The sequence below is a fragment of the Biomphalaria glabrata genome, chromosome 8, assembly GCF_947242115.1.
Source record: "Biomphalaria glabrata chromosome 8, xgBioGlab47.1, whole genome shotgun sequence".
Lineage (NCBI taxonomy): Eukaryota > Metazoa > Mollusca > Gastropoda > Planorbidae > Biomphalaria > Biomphalaria glabrata.
In genome coordinates this window covers 23,667,969-23,693,872 of record NC_074718.1, presented here as the reverse complement: position 1 = coordinate 23,693,872, position 25,904 = coordinate 23,667,969, and the positions used below count along the sequence as shown (strand labels likewise).

At 32.4% G+C, this 25,904-nt stretch overlaps 2 protein-coding genes across 8 annotated transcripts; one reads left to right on the top strand and one right to left on the bottom strand.

Moving 5' to 3' along the window:
- Positions 1-1,804: 1,804 nt before the first annotated feature.
- LOC106056677 (tetratricopeptide repeat protein 29-like) lies at positions 1,805-13,689 on the bottom strand. Of its 3 annotated transcripts, none has more exons than XM_056037113.1 (11): positions 13,671-13,689; positions 13,348-13,466; positions 11,128-11,318; positions 10,508-10,731; positions 9,566-9,757; positions 8,430-8,657; positions 6,908-6,993; positions 6,645-6,736; positions 6,406-6,529; positions 5,748-5,982; positions 1,805-3,568 (listed from the first exon to the last, which is right to left on the bottom strand). In XM_056037113.1, exons 3-11 carry the CDS (start codon positions 11,316-11,318, stop codon positions 3,408-3,410), a joined length of 1,533 nt encoding a protein of 510 aa, XP_055893088.1. In that variant the 5' UTR covers positions 13,348-13,466; positions 13,671-13,689; the 3' UTR covers positions 1,805-3,407. The 3 variants fall into 3 exon arrangements, with proteins under 3 accessions (XP_055893088.1, XP_013068950.2, XP_013068949.2); XM_013213496.2 differs by lacking the exon at positions 13,671-13,689 and having other exon boundaries at positions 1,805-3,269; positions 3,398-3,568; positions 13,348-13,481; XM_013213495.2 differs by lacking the exon at positions 13,671-13,689 and having other exon boundaries at positions 13,348-13,481.
- On the top strand, positions 13,658-24,955 carry LOC106056682 (STAGA complex 65 subunit gamma-like). Of its 5 annotated transcripts, none has more exons than XM_056037114.1 (11): positions 13,658-13,799; positions 17,828-18,016; positions 18,119-18,230; positions 18,379-18,491; positions 18,636-18,745; positions 18,998-19,119; positions 19,493-19,704; positions 20,164-20,255; positions 20,594-20,702; positions 21,685-21,936; positions 23,232-24,955. In XM_056037114.1, the coding sequence occupies exons 2-11, from the start codon at positions 17,859-17,861 to the stop codon at positions 23,242-23,244; spliced, it is 1,293 nt and encodes a 430-aa protein (XP_055893089.1). In that variant the 5' UTR covers positions 13,658-13,799; positions 17,828-17,858; the 3' UTR covers positions 23,245-24,955. The 5 variants fall into 5 exon arrangements, with proteins under 5 accessions (XP_055893089.1, XP_055893093.1, XP_055893090.1 ...); XM_056037118.1 differs by having other exon boundaries at positions 13,731-13,803; XM_056037115.1 differs by having other exon boundaries at positions 13,765-13,901.
- The last annotated feature ends 949 nt before the right edge of the window (positions 24,956-25,904 follow it).

Here is a 25,904-nt window from a genome sequence, read left to right as displayed (position 1 = left end):
TATTTTTTAATCTAAACTTTAACTGCAGTCACATGGTTTATTATCATATCTGTTTTCATATTAGCAATCTTTCGTTTCTTATAGTTATAATGTTTTTTGTTTGGTGTAATGCACAAATTGTAAGACAAATTTCCTTACGGATAATAAAGATTATTATTATTATTATTATGTTAGAAATGAACGAGTAGTCATTCTCTGGCGCTGCCAGGGTCGAGTTTCGCTAAAGAGAAACAAAATTCATCGTAGTCCCTTTAACAGTTTCCACTGAGGAATTTTCTGGTGATGTGGCAGGTCTGCAGCAGTACTGCCCTCTGACAGGCAACGAAGATGTTCCTAGGAATGTTAAGGGCCTTGAAGGTGTCTGTGAGGTCAGTTGTTATTATCCCCTCGGTTGATATAACAATGGGGTTTTTATTATTATTATTATTATTATTATTATTAACAAAATGTCTTATTTTAGTGAATAGATTGTTCATATCATATTACTGACAGCTGCTGGTAAGCAATGAAAAATATTTCCCTCTCACATGGTCCCAGAATTCTTGCTATCAAATCATTCCACTCCAGTGTGTCAGTCCAAGCATTGAATTTAGGTACCAATCAAAATAAACTGCAATAATCTTAAAAATAATGCATTTCTACATGCAGAAAACATAAAATTTGTATATGTTTGGGATCCAGCATTTTAAATATAAAAGAGCATGGAAAGAAAAGTAAATAAAGTAACATATATTACTATATAACTTGTGACACCATGGAAAAAAATATAATTATATCCTATTGATCAAACTAGACCAGAAGGATCTATTTAAAAACTTTCTCAATGGACTACAGTTGGTGAACAGTATATGAGAGGCACAATCTAGTAGATCAGCTACCGTATCCGCTGCTTTAACTAATATTACTGGTTTGGATTAATAATTGTATTCATTATAACTCTAAGGTGAAGTTATCTTTGCTGGATTTATAATTTTTATTCTTGGTTTTTGTTTTGTGCTTTATTCATTGGAAGTCAAGTTGTTTTCAAATAAGGACAGAAATTGCAATATATTACTACTAGTGAATAGACAGGGTGATTGAAAAAGAATGTGCCAAAACCATTGCACTTTGTTTTAAAAATAAATTTAAAAAAAAACTATTGATACCCTTGCTGGACACAATTGTTATATATAAATTCAAGTTTTTTATTTCATGCTTTACAAACGTTCAATATGACCACCCCCCGCGCTACAACAACATCAAGCCTATAAGAAACTGGTTCCCAATCGTGCTTTAGAATATCCTAGTCCACTGTGTGGATTGCAGCTGTTATTCAATCTTTCATGTCATTGATATTTACTGGCGGGTGGAATGAAAACTTTATCTTTAACATACCCCCCACAGGAAAAAGTTGTAAGCTGCATTATGATTATGGCATATGTTTTCGCAAACTCAAGCACACAAATGCCTTTTGTTGAGAAGTTGGCAATTTGAGGGTAAATAAACAAGTAATTTTCCTACAAAGAAAATCTTATCTTCTTATCTATATAATACAAATGTTACTTCAAAAAAGATGATTACGTCCTACATCATGCATGTTAACCAATGACTTAACCAAAGACAAACTGAAATAGACGAGTTGAAATAGACACTCAATTAAATAAGGATAACTCCTCTATCAAATGACAATTAGGTCAGTCCATTACAATGCTTTCGAAATTAATAAATGCATGATGATTTTGGCACATTCTTTTTGAATCCCTATGTATATTCAACAAAGGCAACAGCTTGACATTTGTCGAGACAAAAGAATGATTAGCACAAGTTTTGATGTAGATTAGTGATAGCATTTTATTTTATCTCATACATTTTAGGACATTCAGACCAAAACATTGTTTACATAAACTGATAAAGGTTAAAGCAGCTGAAAGAACAAGTGACCGTGTTGTATATTCTGTAAAATATACTATTTCAAATGCATGCTCATTCACTGTCTTCCAGCATATGAGCAGAAAATAAATGTCTAATGTTTAAATAATTAAATACACAGCAGGTTGAGTTAGTTGAGTGAATGTTACACCATAACATTATATTTCAAAATAAAAGGGGATTACTGCTGATGTTAGGGATTGTGATAGACCAAGGTTTAATTGTGTCCAATAGCCAGTTTCAGACCATTTTTGGCATGTCAGAAATTTATCTGTAGAATGAAAAACGGATTTAGAAAAGTTTAGAATGCTGATAGATGCCTGTCTTGATATGAAGATATTCAAGAGTCTAACCAGCTGTGATAGCTATGTTAATTTCATAGAGAGAGTAAAGACCTTGCAGTCTATAAGGCAGATGATGCAAAGGCCATCTGTTTCTGTGGCTGATGGTGAACAAGAGTGTCATGGCCAGCACAATGACCATCTGCCTTTACTTTTCCCCAACTAATGCTGGGTGGAATCAGAGGCATCCAAAGATCCCAAAATTAAATATCCCAGTCTTCACCAGTATTCAAACCCAGGACCACTAATTGGGAAGCCTAGTGCATTACCACTCAGCCACCACTCCTTATAAGAAGAGTAAAGATTAAAGATTGCTGCTTATTGAATTAGAGTTGTTTTTTTTTGTTTTATGATTAAAAAAACAAAACAAAATGCTGACATGCTAAATTTTTCTAACACAAGCATTTTTTTTTAAGAATAAGAGAGTTACTTACCAAATAGAAATAATTTAATTTACCAATTATATTTAGTAGAGAACTTTAAAACATTGTATAATTGAGCCTTAAAACAGTTAAGAAACTTTTAAAGTAGGACACACAAATACAAATATCTATCTGTGACCCTCAAATTAATTGAGACCAATGGGTTGGGCCTCTAATATTTTTTTAAATATAGGATCTTTTACTATAAATATGATAATTAAATTATTTTGTTCTTGAATGACTAAATTTTGATTTTCATAAACAGTGAAACCTTGTTAGCAAAATTATGAGTGAATCTTACTATTCCTTGTCCAGCAAACTCTTATCAAAACATCACTATTTAAACATTCTTTAACAAAAAGGATTATTATAACTAACTAAAATAAGTCACTAAAACTAATAAAACACCCTGCTGAGCTTTGTCTGAAGGGTTTATGTGTTATCAAGGTTCCACTGAATATAGTATTACATCAGAATAAAGTATTTACAGATCTGGAGGAAAATGTAATGGAAGATGTGTATTTTATACAATACAAAATTAGAGGATGTTTTTCTAAATAGCAGTATTCGGTATTCCCATGAAAACTGTATTCTGTTTCTGAAAGGTTCATGAAAAAAAAAAGTAAGTTTATAATTTAATAAATGTTCTGTTCAGTGTAAAATTAAACATTTTAAAATGTAACAAATTTTCATTCCAGTGAAATTTTTAAACAAATGTTTGGTTACATTTCTCAGTTTATTCACTGTTTTGTTCCAAGCTGTCAGGTTTGATAATCTCTATTGAAGGATCTTGGGTTTCTTTCATTTCATGGGCTTCTTCTTCAGCTTCTTCTTCATGCTCTGTTTCTTTTTGGGCTGGAGGAGGTGGGAGCACAACGTGATGAGCTGCCCCTGGGACTGGAAAAGAAAAAGCATTTAAGAGTTATGATCAACAATCAGACTAAAGAAGTAACACAAACTCACAGAAGGAACTTTTGAGTCAGCTATACTTCACACACAAACTCACCTTTAAATGACACAACAATGGCATTGAATGTGATACTATTATAATTATTACCAGATTTTTCTGAAAAAAATGTCAGCCTTGGCAATACATTTGTTACCTCACTGGAGTCATGGATAATTCCATACAGCTATTGAATAACACAAACTACTTTTTATAATCTTGTTTTAAAAATATTTAAACATATTTTGAACATATATCATCATCATCATCATCTTTCCTTTGAGTTCCTCGTGGAACATAGGGCCTCTGTAAAAACATGTCACTCTCCACGGTCTCCTGCTACTTTTTTTATGGCTTCCCAGCTCTTTCCATTCCTCTCGGCTTCCTCTAGTATACTGCATCGCCATGTTCTTTTTGGTCTTCCTCTGCATCTTGTTCCCTGGGGGTTTCACTCTAAGGCCTGGCTAGCTCTGTTGTTGGTATCTTTTTTCAGGGTGTGACCAATCCATCTCACTTCCTCTCTAAGATCTGCACCTCTATATTTTTCTTCCCACTCATCTCCAACAGTTTGGTGTTTTCTACTTTGTGGTACCAGTGTATTTTTAGGATATTTCTCAGACATCTGTTGATGAAGGTCTGCACTTTTTTTTTGGTTGCTTCAGTTGTTCTCCATGTTCCAGAACCATACAGTAGGACCGACTTGACATTAGAGTTAAAGATTCTTATTTTAGTCTTGTTTGAGATGTGAGGGGATTTCCATGTTGGTTTTAGCTGTGTAAATGTCTGACATGCTAGATTTATATGACGTTTTATGTCTTCATCTGTTACACTGATACACTGACTACACTCCCAAGGTATATAAAATTATCTACTTGGTCTATGGTCTGGGAATCCAGTTCTATGTCTCCAATTTGTTTGTTGTTTACTTTAAGTACTTTTGTTTTTTGGTGGTTTATTTTGAGGCCTACTCTTTTTCCTACTTCACTTAAAGCTGTGAATTTTTTCTTGCATATCCTGTAGTCTGTTGATTATAAGGCTATGTCATCAGAGAACTCCAGATCTTCCAGCTTTTGAACATATATAATGCATTATTAATTTCAAAACAATAGGGCATGTTATTACAAAATTCTTTTTAAAAATGGGAGCAAATGAATATATAAAATAAAAATAATCCTATTCAATCATCATCCCAGAGTTGCTCGCAACTAAAAAAAAAAACCCACAAAATAATTGGAGATAATAAAGGCTCATGATAACCTGGTGTACTCTCAGAAAGTCTTGCTAACTTATTGGCATTGACTTGGGAGGGATGCTGAAAGAATTGCTTAGGAACAGATCTATTCTAAAAAATATCTGGCTGCCCAACACTAAATAAGGTTTGAAACAGATTTAAAAGCTTTGATCACTTTAAACCTAAACATAAAACATCTATTTTAAAACCACAGATATATACAAATATAACCCCAGATAAATAACTAGGAAAGCTACAAAAGGTTTGAAGAATAACGCTACTTTTATGTTCAATAATATTTTCAAATGTCCATGGAGAAATTTAAGTAAAATACTCTGTGGCCAAATCAATTTTAGTGGCCACAACATGTGAACTTTGGGTATCTTATTTGTAGACACTATGAACTTTTAAAAATCTCTTACAACAATTGGGTAGAAGGGACTTTAAGACCTTCATTTATTAAAGCACAAAAAACAAAGATTTACTGCTGCAGGGGTAAACGACTGAATAAAAGTACAAGTACTTGGTCCGGCAGGGTTACATATATGCATGTTTTTCGTATTTATAAAAGCAAATCGCTCTATCCTGAAACCAAAACATTTTTTTCTTTAGATGAGACTCAACACTTAATATTTTTTAAGCTACAGGAGTATAATAATAATAATACTTAATAATAATAATATCCTTATTATCCTTGAGGAAACAGTCACTATTTATTATAAATGCCAATGTGCATAGTGTTAGTTGAATGATAGACTAAATGTAAGTCATTTATTGAATTATTTAAATAATTATAATAATATGAATAATTATTATTAAATTAAAAGGAGAGCAGAATTACTAAAATAAAATTGCTACATGTTTATTGGCTCTGTTTGATAGCTATAAGTGTTATTTACCTGTGTCTGGGATTGGCTTGCTAAACTCATCGGTTCTCACACTCTTCCATTCCGCTAGCCTTGTAATGCATGTTTTACCTCCAACAACAATGTGATTGGCAAATTTACCCATCATCCTGTGGGCCATGGCTATACCGTACTGCACTCTATTTACATTGGTTGAAATAGGGTCTCCAAGAGCACGTGATATGTTGTAAGCTTTGCTGAAGTATTCTGTGGCCTCGTCATAATTACCCTAAATGACATTTTGTAATCAGGTAAGTATTTTATTGAAATTTTTTTTTGAGGTACTTAAGTATTAGGTAGTTACATTCAAGAAACTCTGTTGCATTTATTGGTTATTAAGCAGCTCAGAAATATGAATGACTTGAGCTAACTAAGTGTAAAATGTACATTTTAAATTTTGAAAAATCTGATTTTAAGTTTTAAAATTATACTTTGAAAAATGATAATGTTTTTTTAATAAATTGTAAAATTTAATTAGGACACTTATGAGATTTTTTTCAATTTAAGTCTTTGACTGTCTAGCTAATTATTTCTATTTTGCTAATATCCTCAGAAAAAAAAAAATCTAAATTTCAGTCTTAACTGGTAATCATGTATGGACCAAAAAAGAAATGGAATCAAAGAATAAGCCAGATGTGAATTCAACACTTACCACAGAATTGCAAACATTTCCCAGGTTATGGCATGCCAAACAATATTCTTTTTCTAAGCCAGTCTTTTCAGTCAGTTCAACAAATCTCTTTAAAAACTCAACACTTTTTTCTTTATTACCTTGCCTGACATGAAAAAGCAACCATATTAACTTAGTTATGGATAAAAAAAAATAAAAAAAAATGATTATATGCATATTTTGTCTTGGACAAAGTATTTGCAACTTAAGGTGTATCCTACCTGGCATAAATTTTGGCAATAGAATCACAGGCTCTTCCAATTCCTTCACTATTACTGTCACCTTGACAAGACTCATAGAAGTTGAATAAGTGCTGAAAAAACAAGAACCCAGCAACTTTATCAATTCCATTTTTATCAATCAGTTAAAGCAAAAATACAATTACATTCTATAAATTCTATGGTCTAAAGTTGTGTAAAAATAGAATAAATTACTAAAATTAATGCTAGCCTATAAAAATTCAGGCCCCAAGAAAAGAGCTTACAGACAGCGCAGTATCCAAGTCATTTATCTTCTGGAATGCCATGCCCAGATTATAGGATGCCTCACCTTCTAGTTTCTTATCTAAGCCTGTTATTTAAAAAACAATTGTTTAAAGATAAATTATATATTTACATAATTTTATGCAAAATAAAATATCCAATATTTGAAGAAAAATATTGAGTTGTTTTTTTTTATACATAATTTTTAAAAAATATATACATTAAAACTTTTTTTTATATTTCTGACCTTTAACAAAAAAAGATTTAATAAATAAGACTGGCTATGCCAAAATTCCAGCTAGAAAACTAGTGGAAGGTTGGAGATGCAGAAGACGTATGCAGATGCAGTCTTTTATGCACCATGCCACTAGACTATCTGATGAAGCTGGCCTCTCCACCAACCGACAAAACCTTCAACGCTTTCATCCCCTTCCCCCTTGGTGTCGCCCAACGAATTCAGACATACGCTTGAAATTAGTAGACCCTAATGCCACTAAGCAAAGTCGTTCATCTAACGACCTTCAAATCCTAGCTCTGGAGACCATTAATACCTTCAAGCTCAGTGCTATTTTTGCATACACTGATGGGTCGGCATCAATAGATTCTGGAAGAGCAGGCTCTGGAGCCTACATCGACTTTCTTGGCTCTTACACAGTCAAAATCTTTGGACCATGTGGTAGTGTTTGCAGTTTTGATGCGGAGACCATGGCAGTCTGTGAAGCTTTAAAAGTCATTGACTCTCAACTTGGCGAGGGACATTTGAGGGCAACACAGATTGTTCTGGTCACTGACTCAAAATCTGTACTACAGGCTTTGCAAAGCCCCGGACCATGGCCCCCCAATATCAACACTGTCATCATGGCTTCACATAACATTAAACAACGCTATGGCACCCCTGTAATAATGCAGTGGGTACCGAGTCACATAGGTGTGACTGGCAACACAATTGCAGACTCTTTGGCCCACCAGGGAGGGCAAATTCCACCCACTGAACAGGCTGTAAGCTTTCATCAAGCCCTGGCTATAATACGAAAAACAGAAATGGAAAAGTGGTTTGAGTGCTGGGACAAGTCCCAAAAAGGCAGTGGAGTCTGGGAGCGCATGAGGCGCCCTGACCGCACTTCCCTGTGGTGGAGGCTGTCCAGGCCTGAGCAAGCTATTATAGCATATTTCTCACGGCTATGGCCAAATTTTGATTCATGGTGCCCCTGCTGCAGGGAAAAAGAGGAAACGGTGCCTCATATTCTGTTTGACTGTCCCAGACTTGCTGATCTCCATCTCGACAGGTCTGGGAAACCCAAAATTCTCGACCTGTATGGCGACATTTATGCACTACGCAAGACAACACGGTTTCTGTCTAGGGCTTATGCAAGAGAGGATTTGAGCCTCTCAAGCCCTCACTCTAATGGAGTTTGATGATGATGATGATGCCAAAATTCAAGAGAAAATTTAATATTAATGGTGAAAAATGTAAATATATAAATATAAAAGAAAAATTAATTGATAACAAATTTTATGGCTCACTATTTTTTGCCATTTCCAATGCTTGTTTCAGAGTTTCTAAGGAAAGATCTCTTTCCTCTTGTTCAGCACTCCTTGCCAGCTCTGCTCCAATGATAGTGTAGATGTGATAAAGTTTGATGCAAGAATCTGTATAAAAACTTGTTCCATTGGACATCTTCCATTCATTCTTGTAATTTGCAGCCAACTTGTGATATGCTTCAAAATGTTTAGCAGCCTCTCTAAAGTTTCCTAAGTAAAAACGCACAATCAAAGAATTTTTTTTTTAAAAGTCAAACAATATCAAAAAGAAAAGATTTTGACTCAAGTCCCTAAAGATTTTCATAGTCTACAATAAATTTGGCTGCCTGGTAAAATGGTATGCACTTCAGACTTTTTCACAATGGTTCTGAGTTTAAACTCTGCCCAAGTCCATCCCCTGCAATCCCAAAGGAGGTTTGGACTAAGGCAATAATCTTCATTTCTGAAGTAATGAAACTTATAAAACAAAAATGAATTTATTGAAACCCCAAAGATACTATATACTGGTACAAGAACAAAAAAAAATTACTCATGGTATGAAAACAAAAGTTGTTTTTTTTTATTTGCTGTGTCTAATGAACAGAGAGTGAAATTTTAAGATTTTTCAGATGGGAGCAAATATTTGTTCATACAGAAAGTTAATAATTGGCTCATGTCATTGGTTACATGTATGAGAATTCTTCTTCATTCTCATTATTTATTTTGGAGGGTTCAGACAAGAAGTGGTTTCCAGATCAGGCAGCTCTCCATTTAGATTTTCTTCTATGGGGGAAATGGGTTAGGACCAGTGTCTTGGACAGCTTGAAAAACACTATTTTTTTTTTATTTGATTGTTTTTGATCTCCTGTCACCAAATAACTTAAAATCACACATCTCATATATCCCTACACTCATTCACATGGATCTCTTAACCAGGATCTCACACCCTTGGGACAGCCATGGTCAACCTTTCAATACCTGAGTGAGTGAGAGTAGGACTCTAAATTTAGCCCTACCATGAATATAACCAAACATGTTTTGTAAAACTAGTTATAGAATATCATCTAAAATATATATATATTTTTTATTTAGAGACCAAGATTAATCTTTATTAAATCCAAAAGTAGTTTTTCACTAACCTCTTTTCTGCAAGCATAAACCAACATTACAATGACCTTCTGACTGAATTTTGCCACCAACTTCAACAGGCACTTTCATAGCCACTTCAAGACAAGTTGTGAAAAAATGGTCAACAAGCCACTGGTCATCTGGGTTATCTTTGAAACTTTGTGCCAGATCATATCTTGATTGATACTCATCGAGATAATGACCTGAAAATTTAATTCTAAAATTATAGCCCAACTGCAACAAATTAATTAAACCTTTTTTTTCTTGACGGATGTGTGAAATATAGCAGCTAAAAAATGCAAACCTAGGTAGATCTATATGTGATTTTATTTCAGATGCTAAAAAGTATAAAAATGTGTAAAATAATATATATATGGTTCCACAAGGTTGTCATTGCAGGAAGTGGTAATGGATGTAAGCACTCCACTACCTATAAAATGCTTCCAAATGGCATGCGTGTCTAATAGCTTCTGACAACCAGTCCAACTCCTGGCCTTCACATGTGGCTCAGATATTGAGTCCAGCGGAACTGTTCTCACTGACAGGTGAAGGAGCAAAGGTGAGTAACTGGTGCCTTAACTAGTAAGCTTGGGGCAGGAGGGGCTCATTAGCTATGGCTGGCTACCCACCTAGAAGAAGGAAAACTCTGAATTCAAGCCTCTGTTGCCTTGCAGCTATACCCAATAATGGGAAAGGCTTCGGGAGTCAACCCTGAGGAAAAATCAGGAGCTGGCAACACTAAGGCAGTTTGCAGCACCCAGTGCTACACTCTGGCAGAACCTGTGACGCTGATTACCATAAACTGTATCGGTACTGCCGTTCTTTTGGGTACATCAGCTGCATGGAGAGGGGGAAATGATGTGTGGGCGACATCGTTCCGACCACAGCTAATGCCCAGGCATTCATTTCACTGAGATGATCCATAGTCGCTACACACACACACATACACATACCTATTCTGCTAGCAGCTTCAGCTCTTGTTAAATACATTTTCATCATTTCCAATTTATCTGGCTGGTCAGGAAGAACTGGTTTAGTCCAGATGAAAGATTCAGGACCGGCTGCTTCTCTACGCTCATGCTGCTGACGAATTAGGTTAATTAGCTCACAAAAGGACAGGTGAAATCCTTCTGTTAGCATATCCAGACAAAGGTTATGTTTGTATGAATTTCGAAACCTATAAATAATAAGCAATTATAAAAAAATATATTTTATCAAAATTTCTTCCATACAATTGTTTACTTGTAGCAGTAGAAAACAACTAATATACAACATGAAAAGTATAAGATTTTAGATTAATAAGATAGAGAGTTCCTTAGAAGGAACAAAATAGTAATTTACTACCAAATTTTATTAATATTTTAGGTTTGAAATGGCTACCTGACATGATTTAGAGAATGTTAGGGCAGTGGGTCATGTGCATATGATTAAACAACTTTAATTTAAATTTCAGAAGATAAAAAAATGGAGATCTCTACATTCTCTATACCTTCAAAAGACTTTTTCATTGTAATTGATTATTGTATGTATACAACTATATAAATGTTTCAGTTTAAAATGAGGCTATACTTACTTGGCAATATCTTGCTTACGCAGAACTGGAAGTGCACTTCGTAAAAGTGCACTTTTATCTGCTGCTTGTTTGTCTCTTCGTCCTAGACCTTTAATGGGCTCAAGATGTCCAGATGGTGGAACTTTTCTTTTCATATATGAATGTGAAGTAGTTCCACTTTTTGTAGACTGGATAACAGTTGCAGCATCCATCTAAATTAAAAGCAAAATGTGAACTTTAAATTTTACAAAACTATAGAAAAGAAATTAAAAAAAAAGGAAAAAAAGGAAGAAGATCTAATAGTAAAAACATACATAAAAGTTGTGATCAGAGTTGTTGTCACTATTTTACATAACTAAGTTAATTTTTATGATTCAGATTTTTTTGGGAATATGATCAAGTTTAAATAATTACTGCACTTTTTTTTAGACTACGTACAAAAAGCTAGAAGGAGCATGAAAGCCTTTTATAGATGACAAATTGATGGCCTTAAGAATAAGTAACAGTGTATAGGTGCAACAGATTTTATTTCAAACTTTGAGCTTCTATTAAGAATAATAAAAATGTTTTATGAAGTACGAGATGTATAGACATTTTTTGTTATAAATTACAAGATATATTAAAGTGCTAGATACTCATAACGAGACATAACTATATATATATGCTTTATGTGTAAAAATAAATGAAAAGTGTTATTTTAATTACCAATAATTAAGCCTAAAAAACATATTACTGTATCAGAACAATAAAAATAAACTAGCTTAATTAATTTTTAAGGTAATATATTCATTAGAAAATAGAATTGGAGATTAATTGAAATACTTATAAATGTATATTTCCAGAGCCTAATAAAAACAAAAAGGCAAAATGTCCATTCACAGAAAAATATGTAGTTGACTGCCCAGGAAAAAAAAAGACTTAAATAATAACAATTCAAAATCAGATTCAGTTTATCTAAGGAAAAATCCACATAGGTCAATAGTATTCTATTTACTTTATGTATTAAAATCTATTCTGCAGTTTTTTAAAACTATCTATATAGGCCTACTAGTGTTTAGTTAATCAATAATAGACATTCCTACAAAACAAAGGAGATAATTACATATCCTAATATGACTGTAATTTAGTCTAAATGGATAACTGAGTAAGTAATGTACCGTGTCAGTTGTATTTAAAATTGGTTAAATGCATTACTACTATGAGTAAAAACTAAAAATACACAACAAAAACAGACCCCTTTATATTAATTATGAACATGCATTCAACATAATCATTTTCTTTTTTAAACTAACATCTGTATTTGAACAGTATTTCATAGGATAAGATAATTTTATTGGAATATATCATATTTATCTGAACACAACAATAATATAAATATTACCACTTATATAAAGTTATTACCTAATATTTTAATGTATTAATTATTTGATCAGCCATTGTGAACTATGCATGTACATCTATAAGATACAACATTATTATTTATTAAAATTTAAATCTAGTTCTATTATATAGTTATCCATAAATTAAAGATAAGAATTATAAAGTACTAGACAATCTATATTGGTGCTAAATATATATTATTATAAATAAAATATAATATATGCTAAATATAGGCCCTATATTATAATTAGTAAATCAATCAAATTACATAGTCACAAATGTCATAATTAATATAATTATTTACATATTTATAACAATTACTATAATAATTATAAAGTGTCAGCAATGTTTTTTGTGATCTTAGACTTTGTTACTGTCATTTAGATCTATATTCCTTATTATAACACCCTATTGTCCTATAATAGGCCCTATATATATTATGTATAGATCTATATATTATTATTTATTTTATAGGCCTATATTAGGCTATATTTATATAGATCTATAAATCTATACAGTCTTATTAAACTTATTTATTATAAATAGATCTAGTTTAGTTTAGATCTAATCCTAAATAATCTTAATAAAAAAAAATCTTCGTGAAAGACGTAATATAAATCTAGATCTAGAGGTCTGAGAAAGCGGATATTTAAATTTGAAAAAAAAATCTATTCTATATTCTATTCTAGATCTATATGATGTATATCAGTCAGATAATTAATATCACACAAAAAAAAATCACAAATTTTTTTCATGTACACATCTACATCTAATTTAGAACAGTTTAGTGCGATTTCAAATGAGATATTCCTTTTTTCACACTAAAATCAACGAATCTTAACTTATTTAGCATCTACTTACGTTTTAAATATAAGTATGTAGATCTAATATCCTACAGTAAAAACAATAATTTCACTTTACTGTCCTTAGCCACAAACTTTGAGTGAGCCGCCATTAGTTGACATTTTGTCTCCATGACACTAGTGACGGAAACAGTAGACTTTATTAGAATTAGATCTAGATGATAGATCTAGATTCTATCTATCTAGACATCTAGTTCAAAAAATACGTTTGATTAATATTAACAAAATTAAGATAGATCTAGATCTAGTCTATCTAGTCTAGATCTAAATCTATATTTTAATCTAATTTTAAACGTGAAAGTTTCAACGACATTTTCTTACCAGTTCTTTATTTTATTATTAGATCTAGATCTAACAGTTTAAAAATATTAACTGCGTTATCAGCAAAGATGGCCGCGTCCATTGTCTTCGTTTGTTTACTTTCAAACTCTAAACGAGAGAAACAAATGTGTTGGTAGCTTATTTCTGAAACTAGATCTAGATTATACTATAATTATAGTAGTTTATTTATTTCGGACATTACATGAATTCGGACATTCGCTGTTTTTTCTGGTCATTAAATAATTATTTTAATATTTATAATAAAACTAGCGCTCTGAGTGTATTATATAATGTGAACTAAATGTGCATTTTGATTTTCCAATGATTCTGATTCTGACCCAATTGAATATTTGAATTGCCGTCTTTTTATGTAAGAAAAACGAATTTCAAATTTGTAAGTCAGGTTGTTGTTTTTTCCTATGTTACCTGGATGACTTTACCTCTTCCTAGGGCTAGGGTTAAGTATAAGACTAGAATTCACTAGAATTCACTAGATCTATATGTTTTTATTGGCTAAGTCTATACAATATTAATATTTATTCTGTTTTTGGAGCTGAGTTATAATTTATTTGATTCATAATGATAAGCCAAGTTGTTTGATTCCATAAAAAAAAATTAAAAGGGCGTCCGAATTAAATTACAAATTTCTTACCAAAATTTATTTCGGACAGCCAGTTTTGGACATCAATAAAGATGATCTTATATTTGTTCGTTTCTTGATGTGTTTTTAATAGAGAATAAATGGACAAATGTTTGGAGTGAGCTTGGTACATTGAATGAAGTTAAATGCTTAGATCTAGACCTACTACTAGAATACTAGATAGATTTATTATAGAGAGAATATAGAATTTTTATATAGAGAGGATTCAGTTAAGCAAGAATGGCCATCCTACTAACCGGTACTATACTGCAAAAGATCATCTGTATTAGAAATTTATTTAGTTAATAAACAAAAAAACACAAACATTCAACACACATCTAATCATGCAAACCTAAAATAAGTCTAAAAGATGGTGCAGACGCAGAAGTCACTATCCCAGTGACCTAATTTTGGTAGAAAATGGAATTCAAAAACTATTAGCCAACACCAAACCAAATAAAGCGTCTGGATCTGATGGTATTCCAGCTAGATTACTCAAAGAACTAAGCAATGAGGTACCCCCAGTGTTCAAAATACTCTTTCAGGCTTCACTTAACCAGGGCAGAGTACCAAAGGACTGGAAAGAAGCTAATGTCACCCCCCTATTTAAAAAAGGAGAAAAATCTGACCCAGGAAACAGTATCACTTACCAGCATCACATGTAAAATCCTAGAACACATAATATGTAGCAACATCATAAACCACTTCTAAAGACAAACATAATGTCCTCACACCATACCAACATGGTTTTAGGAAATATAGATCATTGAATGTGAAACACAACTAATAGGACTAATTGATGATTTTTCAAAAGGTTTAGATAATAGTGAACAAATAGATGCTATCTTGCTAGATTTTTCTAAGGCTTTTGACAAAGTTCACCACCATAGTTTGCTTAAAAAATATTTCGGCATTAATGGTCCACTGCATCATTGTATTAAAGATTTTATGATAGGGAGAGAACAAACTGTAATAATAAATGGCTCTAAATCAACACCGATAACAGTAAACTCAGGTGTACCTCAAGGAACAGTCTTGGGTCCACTACTATTTTTAATTTACATTTATAAATGATTTACCAAATTGCATTACTTCAGGAACAAAAGTCAGATTATTTGCAGACGATTGCATAATATATAGAACAATAAAAACAACACAAGACACAGGTATTTTACAAAGAGAATTAGATGAATTACAGAAATGGGAATCAAATTGGAGCATGTCTTTCCACCCAGAAAAATGTCAGTTGTTAAGAGTAACAAAAAAACTAAAACAAATTAATTCCACTTATCTTAATCATGGCAAACCAGTAACACAGACTAAAAACGCAAAATACCTAGGTGTTATAATAAATGAAAAACTGTCATGGAATCCACATATTGATGAAACTACAAAAAAAATCAAACAAAGCATTAGGATTTATTAAAAGAAACTTCTATAAATCAAATAAAAACATAAAACTAAAATGTTATTTAACCTTGGTTAAGCCAATAATAGAATATGCATCCTCCGTTTGGGACCCCTCAACTCAAGAAAACATTAAGAAACTGGAACAGACACAAAATAGAGCAGTGAGATTCATAACAAACGAATATTCACATTTGACTAGAGTAACACCTTTATTAAAATCACGAAAATTTAGAAAGCCTTCAGGACAGACGACTCAAAAGTAAAGTAGCAATTATACAAAAAACACTGAACCATAATCTTCAAATACAAAAACAAAATTTAATAAAATACTCTGAAAGACACCAAGATAAAGGCACATTTCTCGTGCCATATGCTAGGACAAATTTGTACAAATACTCCTTCTTCCCTAGTGCTATTAGAGCATGGAATGGGTTGCCTGAGCTAGCCAGGAAAACCAGTGACTTGGCAGAATTTAAGTCATTGGTTAATATGCATGACTAAATGCATGACGCTTAGGACGTAATCATCTTCTTTTTTGAAGTAACGTCTGTATTATATAAGATAAGAATAAGTGTGTTCATATATTTTTATTTTTTGTGTTTGTATTTATGCATAGTTTGAAAACATCATATGAGGGGCTATGCCTGGGGATCTTAAAATTTAGTTAATGTTAATATAGAATTAAAATCTGAGTTTATTGATGCCTATATATAAGTATAGAGACTGTCCGAAATAAATGATGGTGTCCGGAATCAAATAATGTGGGTCAAATTTGTCCAAATTAAATGAAAACACACAGCGTCTTTGACCTTAAATATAATACCAAATATAGGTTAGGGGTACAAATATAAGTAGTCATCCTTATTCTCCTTTAACTATTTTAAAGAAGATTTTGATACTTCATTTTCTTTTCTATGTCGAACCATTGTAAAATAATGTGCTGTCAAAGTTAAACTTTCAAATTTGGGCCTATAGGTATCCAAATAGCATAAACTACTCTAGATCCATGTTTTAGAGTTAGACCTATACTATACTGCAGATTAGATTTAGATCTAGACTCTGTAATTAATGCTGGTCATTCAAAATCACCAGTATTTTTAAATATTGTCTTAGGGCAGTTTTTTTTAGGGCGTCTTAGCCTTATTTAGTTATTAGGGTTAGGCTTAGGCTAGCACTAGCAGGTACTAGTAGCAGCCTTTCTTCTGCCACTTTTATTAGTTTTATTAAGTTTTGGTAAATCTTAAAATCTACACTAAACTAGAGACTAGAAAAGTATATTTCATAATCATGACCAGGATGGCTGCCTGGTCGTGTGGTTTGCGCGCTGGACTGTCGTTCGGATTTATTGGCGGTCGAGGGTTCAAACCTTGCCCACTCCCATTCCCCGTCGTCTTGCAGGAGGTTTGGACTAGGAAGTAAACTATCTTCAACTCTGAATGAACATCCGAAACATGTAAAACAAACAAAACATTTTAGTTGATTCTAAGTAGATTTAGTTACTAAGTATTTAGAGACTAGATGTAAATCTCTAGATTAAGATAGATTCTACTATTTCTAGTTATCTGTAGAGCTCTTTTTTATAATTTTATTTAAAAATCAAATCTTATTAAAACCATTCAATAATTCATTCATTATTTAAATTTTAGTTTTAACATATATATGTTAAAGTGTGAAACTCGAACTGCCCCGATTTGTATAGAGGTTCGATCGGTTCACTTTTTATTGCTATTTTAAAACTTTTTTATTTGAATGTTTACCAAATTACTACTATATTGCTACTGCGCATGCACCTTTTTTCTTCACTTCCGACACATACTATTTCCTTTTCCTTGTAAAGGCTAAGTTCATGATGAGGTCATACTCAAGAGGTGTGGAATTATTTTTTTTTACTACCCGGTAATGAAGGAAATGCGGGTCATGGGCTTATGGCTATTTTTAAATCTGATGGCTCATCAGCTCAAAGAGACTATTTGATGTTGTGGAGCATGGGAAAGGTGGCAATGGATGGTGTTCTTGCGCTGGAGTAAAAAGAAAATATTCATATTGAAAATTTATTATATTCCTGACTAGACACTAATTTAACTAAAATTTTTCAAATCATAATTAGAATGTTGTAATTTACCATCAAGTCTCAAATCATGGCAACAAGTTATTGGGGAGAGATTCCTCAGGTGGCTGACACAGAGTCTGGCATAGCAGCCATAGAGAGAGAGCAAATCACCAAACCTCGACCTATGGACATTGAAGGCCCACTCCTTCATCAACCTTCTAGTCGACATCATCCCCCCACAAATGAGTAAGTAAAAAAACAATGTAAAGATATAAATATAAACATGCTTCTATATTGTTTCTACTTGTTTTCTTTTTTAAACTTTTAACTTTCAAATGTTTATTTTAGGGTGTTGCCAAGTGATCATTTCCAAATGGACCCACTAGTTATTCATACTATACGTTTGATTCAACATATAAAGAAAGTAAAAGCAGCTATTGCCACTCTCCAGCAAGACATTGTGAGTGTACACAACATTTATAAGCAGTAAATAGACATCAATTTTAAAATAATCATAAAGTTACATCTGTTTTGATAACATTACCAACCTAATTTTAACTAAAGCCCAATTTTTCTAATGATATGAGATACATTATATTTCTATTTAGAAGCAAGAACCAGATCTGGCTCCAATTGCAGTGGGTCCAACACCCCAGTATGATGGTAAACCTGTGCGTAACAGATCAAAACAAAAATATTTTACAGAGGAAGATTACAACAGGTAATATCCATTCAGAGTTAGAAATAATTATCAATAATAAAGATCTGCACCTCTTATGGCTAGATGGTGTACATTAAAAATATATACCATTTAAATCTAAAGGCTTTCTATTATAATTTTTTTTATTGTAAAAAATTCCCTCAGTGACTTTGTTCGAGGTGTTGGCAAACCTCCTTCTCCAATTGATGAAGTAACATGTAGAAAACTCTTGAGGCGCTCTACAGCTGCTATATGTGCTCACCTTTCATTTGATAGTAAGTTCTTAAAGCATTTGATTATTTCACATTTTGATGCATTGATCAAATTAATGGGATAAATAATTCTTTATCATATAAACATTTTAAATAGTACAATAAGTGGCAGCAGTGATCACTAAATAGGATAGCTGTCTCTAGCATTGAACTTTTGATTATTTTTGAAGGACTATAAGTTATAATTGGTTAAGCTCAATCTAGCACTTAACATTGATTTGGGTCATAAAGTTGTTGTTTTTTCCCTTCTCCTAGACACTCAAGAATCTGTGCTTGAAACACTAACGGATGTCTGCCAGGAGTTTTTGATTCAATTTACCAGACATTTAGGAATGGCTGCCGACAGACGAGCCATGTATGGTTGTGGAGGATTCCCTGTAAATATCGTCAACCTATATTGTGATATTGTTTCACTTCATTAATTCTAAATATTTTGTACTTAATACCTTTATTTTTTTGTTTTGTTTTGGTGGGTATGGTAGCTGAAGTGGGGAATATTTTGCCTATGACCTAAATGGCTGCTTTAAACTAAGGATTTGATTACTATTACGTGTTATGAGTAATTTACATCGTTGAGGAAAGTTAATGTATTTGGTTATTGCACCTGTAGGATTCTACCAGCCACATGAGGAGTCGCAAATATGCAGTGCAAAGCCCTCAGCCCAATGGATGACTAAAATGGTCATCATCAAAATATGACGAACAAACTATTTGTATTATTGTAATAAATTGATCCTCTTTATTTGACAGGACATTATTGAGCGTGTTTTTTATGAGATGGGGCTAGGCAGCATCACTTGTCTTAATGACTTTTATCAACAACGAATCCTTGCTTATCATAAGAAAAAAGAAGAACAGTGTCAGCTGCTGATGGCAGAATACAACAGATTGAACAAACAGCCAATCAGCATCAAGCATGCACCCCAGTCCCCTTCTGGTACTGACACATTGCATGTTATCAGGTCAGTCATTTGACCAGTGTTTTGAATTAATAATGGTCATTTTCAAATGTATGTCATTAATATTATTCATGTAATGAAAGGAAAAAGAAATATTGGTGGTTTGGAAAATATTGACTTGTTTGTGAAATGATAATAGTGTTTAGATAAATTGTGAATGAAGGGGCATGGATATATAGCTTATATTTATATGTGGTCACCTAGGAGGAAATAGTAAAGAATTTATACTGGTCAATTTGCCTATTTATGTATTGCAAGTATTAAATTGTAAGTTAAGTATTATTTTGAACTTGCTGGGAATGCTTTTAAGGTTAATTTACTTGATACATATATTATTTTGAGCTTGCTGGGAATGCTTTTAAGGTTGATTTACTTGATACATATACATAAACATATTTTTTATTATTTTGATAGCAGTATATAATATAACACTTATGTTTTAAAAATATGTGTCTGTATCAGAATCAAGGATGAAGCCAATGCTGAGATTCAATTTCCATTACTGGATGATAATGATGAAGTCAATGAGGCTGAGCAACTGCTTAATATTGAAAGTCAGTATATAACATTGTTTTAGCAAGCAAAGTAACTACATTTTTCTAAATGGTCTTATCATTTCAGATACTATAACAACTTAGATAACTTTGTAATGATAAGTAATTTTAAATCTGCTCATACAAATTTGAATTGCCTCCCTTATAGTAGAGGATGATGGCTGTGAAATACCCTTTCAAATGTTCAGCCACTAAAATGAAAGAATTTTTGAGTTAATTGGCTAACTAAGTATGCGTTAATGTAAAGAAAAAAAAATAATTTATTTCTTTAAATTGAGTAAAGCTTATTTGGTGAAATTAGGAATTTAAAAAAAAACTATTTATCTTTTCCTTTGGAGGCCTTGGAACATTTGAGATTACTGTTGAGCATGAAACAGCAACAGGCTTGACAACTGAAGTAGAAACCAAATGGTCTCATGGGAATAAAGGCACAGTCAGTGATAGCAGGTGACTTGTTCATTTTTGTTTTTTATTCATAAAAAATTTTAAAAAATTAGAACCTATAATTGTTCTGTCTTTTATGCTGGCCACTTGAGAAACACTTTTATTTTATTTTATACTACTATGGCCTCCTTCAGAGCTGAAGTGACTATGGATCATCTCATAGAAATGAGATTAGTTATGGTCAGAATGATGTTGCCAACACAGCAGTTTCCTCTCTCCGAAGGAACGGCAAGTGCCAATACACTTTGTTTGATAGCAGAGGTTTAAATTCAAAGTTTTCCTTTTCAAAGATGGGTAGCCAGCAAAGCCTAACAAGCCCCCTCCTGCCTAAAGTTTATTGGTTTAGGTGCCAGTTACTCACCTTTGTCCCTTCTCCTGTTAGTGAAAACTGTTCAGCCAAGCCACAAGTGAAGACCAGGAGTTGGACTGGTTGTCAGAGGCTATTTGATACAATTACCATTAAAAGCATTTTATAGGCTTCGAGCTGTGAGCTCATTTGCAGACTGTGCCAAGTAAAATAGTGTGCTGTTCTCTTCAGTGATGTGCTTATATCCATTACTTCAGGCATTAACAACCTTAAGCTTAAAATATTGTGACCTGAAATCTTTTAGCTTTAAAGTTTAAATATTGTATTCAGTCCATCTCTAATCTGTCTTATCCTAATCACTTTCTTGGAATAAGTTAGGTAAAAACTAAGACAAATTAATATTTTGCTTGCAACAGGATATAAATCATGAAACTTTCACCTTTTGAAAATAGAATTGATAGAAATGACTTTGATGAGCTTTTAAAAGTTAATATCTTGTCTGCTGTAGAATTTGTTAAATGTGATTTTAAATTTATTAATTATAGTTTGAAATTGGTGCATTTCTTTAAATTAAAAGCATTCATGACACTTCCTAGGTAGTTTTCTATATTGCTACACCCAAATTATTTCTTTTTATTAATGTTAAATAATATTAAAGTTTTCTTGTCCATTAAACAGGGTGAAGGTAGCTCCTCCACCAGAAGAGACTGCAGAATCTCACATTACGTCTGATGAAGCATCATCTCACCCTTCCTCTAATATCCCTAAAACCCCGCAGTCTGCAATTCCACAGACTCCTCAGGATGCAGCTGGGCCTCTTCTTAGAGAGTTTTCAAATCAGGATGATGCAACCATTCAAGAGCCAGGATCGCTATCCAGCATGGATATATTTTCACCTTCTGTACCCACTCCAAGCAAAGCTAAAAAAAAGTAAGTGTCACATAAGAATACACATTTTAGATATACTTATTTTCTAGCTCTGTGCACCAATGCCTTATTTTAAATCGTAACTCCTGTATTCAAAGATCTAATTCTAATAACAAAAAAGTATTTCTATCAAAGCTGAAGAATTTCTTTGACTCAATAAATTCTTATAAATTTAGCATTATTCATTTATCTTATCTTAAATAATACTGACGTTACTTCAAAAAAAGAAGATGATTACGTCCTACGCGTCATGCATTTAGTCATGCATATTAATCAATGACTTATTCTGCCAAGTCACTGGTTTTCCTGGCTAGCTCAGGCAACCCATTCCATGCTCTAATAGCACTAGAGAAGAAGGAATATTTGTACAAATTTGTCCTAGCATATGGGACAAGGAATGTGCCTTTATTTTTGTGTCTTTCGGAATATTTTATTAAATTTTGTATTTGAAGATTATGGTTCAGTGTTTTATGTATAATTGCTACTTTACTTTTGAGTCTTCTGTCCTGAAGGCTTTCTAAATTTAGTGATTTTACTAAGGGTGTTACTCTAGTCAAATGTGAATATTCATTTGTTATGAATCTCACTGCTCTATTTTGTGTATGTTCCAGTTTCTTAATGATAATTTACATGACAATAGACCTCTTAATAGGATTTAGTGCCAAGAATCTTTTTGAAAATGTTAATATTTTCATGCTAAGAATGTAGCAGTTTTTTTTTTTAAGTGAATATGTCAAACTGTTATAACACTGCTGAGTATAAGAAAGCACACCATAAACCACAATGTTAGTGATGCTATTAAACAAATCAATATTTTTACATTATATGGTTATTTTTATTTATGTATATTAATTTTTTTCCCTTCAGTCCTTCAAGAATTTAAATATTTTAGTGACTATTAAAGCCACTATTAGTATTGTATGATCCGACTGTCTTAAGTAGATCCAAAAAGCTAAAAGCGCTTTTGAAAATTTGATTTCGCCAATGTTTGTATACTAAAATTAAACCCTTTTGTTTTAAATATATATTTCAAAAGTTTTGTTAAACTCTATCATATGATTAATTTTAATACTAATAATTAGTACTAAAATTCCACTATTGACTAATATGTCAGTCAGAAATGTTAAGTGCTGTTATAATCTAATTATTTTAATAACCATTTCCCTTGTACCGCTATTGGATTATATTGTGCTTTTCAACCTGCATTGCCTGTTCAATAGTCTTAGTTTTTTAATAATAATTTGTTATATTAATGTTTTAACATTAATTTTTGTTATTAAATATTCTATTTCATTTAGGAAGAAAAACTGAACTGGATCTTCTGGTTGGCAAAATCAGCAGATATAAAAGCAAACATACTCACGAAGAATGCCTATTTTACAAGTTACTACTGTGTTCAAGTTTCAAATACAATTTATATGCTGCATAGACATACAACACTTTGAATATAATATCTTGAATGAACAAATGAAACAGCTGTGTCAAGTAAGACAATAAAATATCTGATAGCTTTTTGTCTGCAATTCAGCTGTACAAGTTTATCTATTTTAGAATTTAGCTCTGTTATTGGGGAAAAAAAATGACAATTTGAGTTGATTTACTATTACTTATTACTAAATATATGAGAGTAAATTAAAAGTAAAATCTATTTTATCCTTTCAGGCAAACTATTAGCTTATCAATGTAACTTGCTAATAAAAAAAAAATATTTATATACATCAATACTACACCTAAAAGGTAGAATAAAAGTGTTGTCGTGAGGAATTGTTTTTTTTTTAAATAAACTATTGAAGGTCTGGTAGAATCTGGCCACAGGATATGTAAAATGCACTTTGCTAGATGAAAGATTTACCTAGAATAATTAATGTTATAACAACAACCATATTAGTTTCTTGTTTAAGAACTTCTCACACCAGTGAATCAGCATACCAATGTACGGAACATTGTATATGCAACTCATATGCAGCATACATATGATTGGTTGTACAATTCTTTTCTGGCACCATTGTATAGAATTGATGTTAGTATTCAAACTATGGTGAAATGAATGAAAGCCTTTTTTTTTTGTTGATAAATGTGTTGTTGTTTCATTAATTTAAATTAATATTTTAAAATGTAACTTTGTTCAAACAGAGTGAGTCATTGCTTATCTCTGCAATTTCTTTTTTATTTCATTTGCATGTATGTAGATATTTATGCTCATTACTAATATTTGTTTACTTTTGTTTTGAAATGCTGTTATTTTTTGTTTTGACCTTTGGATTCTTCCTCCCTGGCTCTTATATTTGTTAATAAAATATTCATTTGTTCATTTTTTCTCCTCTGCTTTAAATGAGCTACTTGTGTTTGGGATGAAGAGAGTAAGTGGCATTAGCATCTTCACTTCCAGGTTAAAGGTCAGGATTGAAGTCCTGGAAGAGCATTGGAAATATTTTATTAAAACGAAAATATGTTTTTGAATTGACCCAACTGTTTTAATTAGTACCTGCTTTAATTAGACTTAGTAGTACTTCTCGTCTGTTGGGGGAAACAAAAAAAAATGGGGGGGAGATGTAATAATGGTCACCTCAAGGCTACCCGCTCTTAACCAGAGGTCACTAAAGTTTCACTTGTCCCTAAACCTAAATATTTTCAAGGGACTAATCTTTTTTCTTAACTTGGCTCTATGTAAACTTTTTCTTTTAATTTCTTCCTAGTAAGAATTTATCCAATCTTTAGCTGCAAAAAAAAAAAATCGTTACATCTAAATCGAGATGCGTTTTATTGAACACATTTAAGTATTCTGTTTAATGATGAATTAAGTGATAGTGTGAATTTCCTTACATGAATCTGTCTCAGCCCAGAAACTCTTGACAGTTTTGCTTCACACACACATATCTATTTTGTTCCTGTACTTATTCGGACCTTGTTCAATTAATCTAATCATAAGTTTTATATTTTGAACCTAGAATGTATTTATTATGTGGTTTGTTTGCTTGTGAAGTTATTGCAAATAAATAAAGAAGACTAACATTTCAATCAATCATTTAGTTATTTTATAGCTATATTGCTAGCTTTTGTTGGCTTTCTTCACAGAGCTATTTGATTTTGTAAGTTTAAAGTTTTCTGTTGTAAGTTCGTGTATTATATGTAAAAAACAAAACAAAAAAAACAACAGTTTGTCTTCTTGAGGCCTATATCTGGTGGTACTTATTTCTAGAGCAGCAATGCCAAACCTTTAATATGGCATTGTTGCGCGCTTTGAAAATGTATGTGTTCTCTAGTTACAAAAATGTTAGGGGCATCACTAAGCTAGAGTCTGTTGTTCTATTGTTTGTTTTATATTCACCTAATGGCGTTTCTTAGTTTACAAAACAAAAATAGAGGCTTAGTGAGTGAAAGTTGCCCTATTAGATCTAGAGCTTTTGTTTAATAAAGATCTCATACAGACCTTCCCTTGTCATTATTGTAGACACCTACACACACAAATTATGGAACTGAATGCGTATGAGAACAATAAGTAATAATATCAGATTGGATTTGATTGAATGTGATTTGATTGGGAGGAATCTGATCAGATCGCATAGGATTGTTATCGAATTGATCGGATCAGTTTGTCAGTGAAACAAAAAATTGGTCTGTCACACTTTGATGCCTGTTTATGAGAAATCTCAAACTTTTAAACATATTTCTTCTTCTCACACAAGATCTGTCAACCGCCATTCTCCATTGGTCTCTGTCCTTTGCCTTAGATATAATTTCATTCACTGATAGGCCTGTCCATTTGATGTTGTCTTCCCATCGCTTTCCTGGTACTGTTCCCTGAAGGAAGGTCTTTGCGAACCCTGAGGATCTTGTGATGTGGCCATAGAGTTTACGTTTGACAGTGGTTATCAGGTCACCGTGGGGTCCAATTGCTGTATTAATCCTGTTTCTAATCTTTTCATTCGTGATGCGGTCTTTGTAAGTGACACCTAGGATATTTCTTTAGC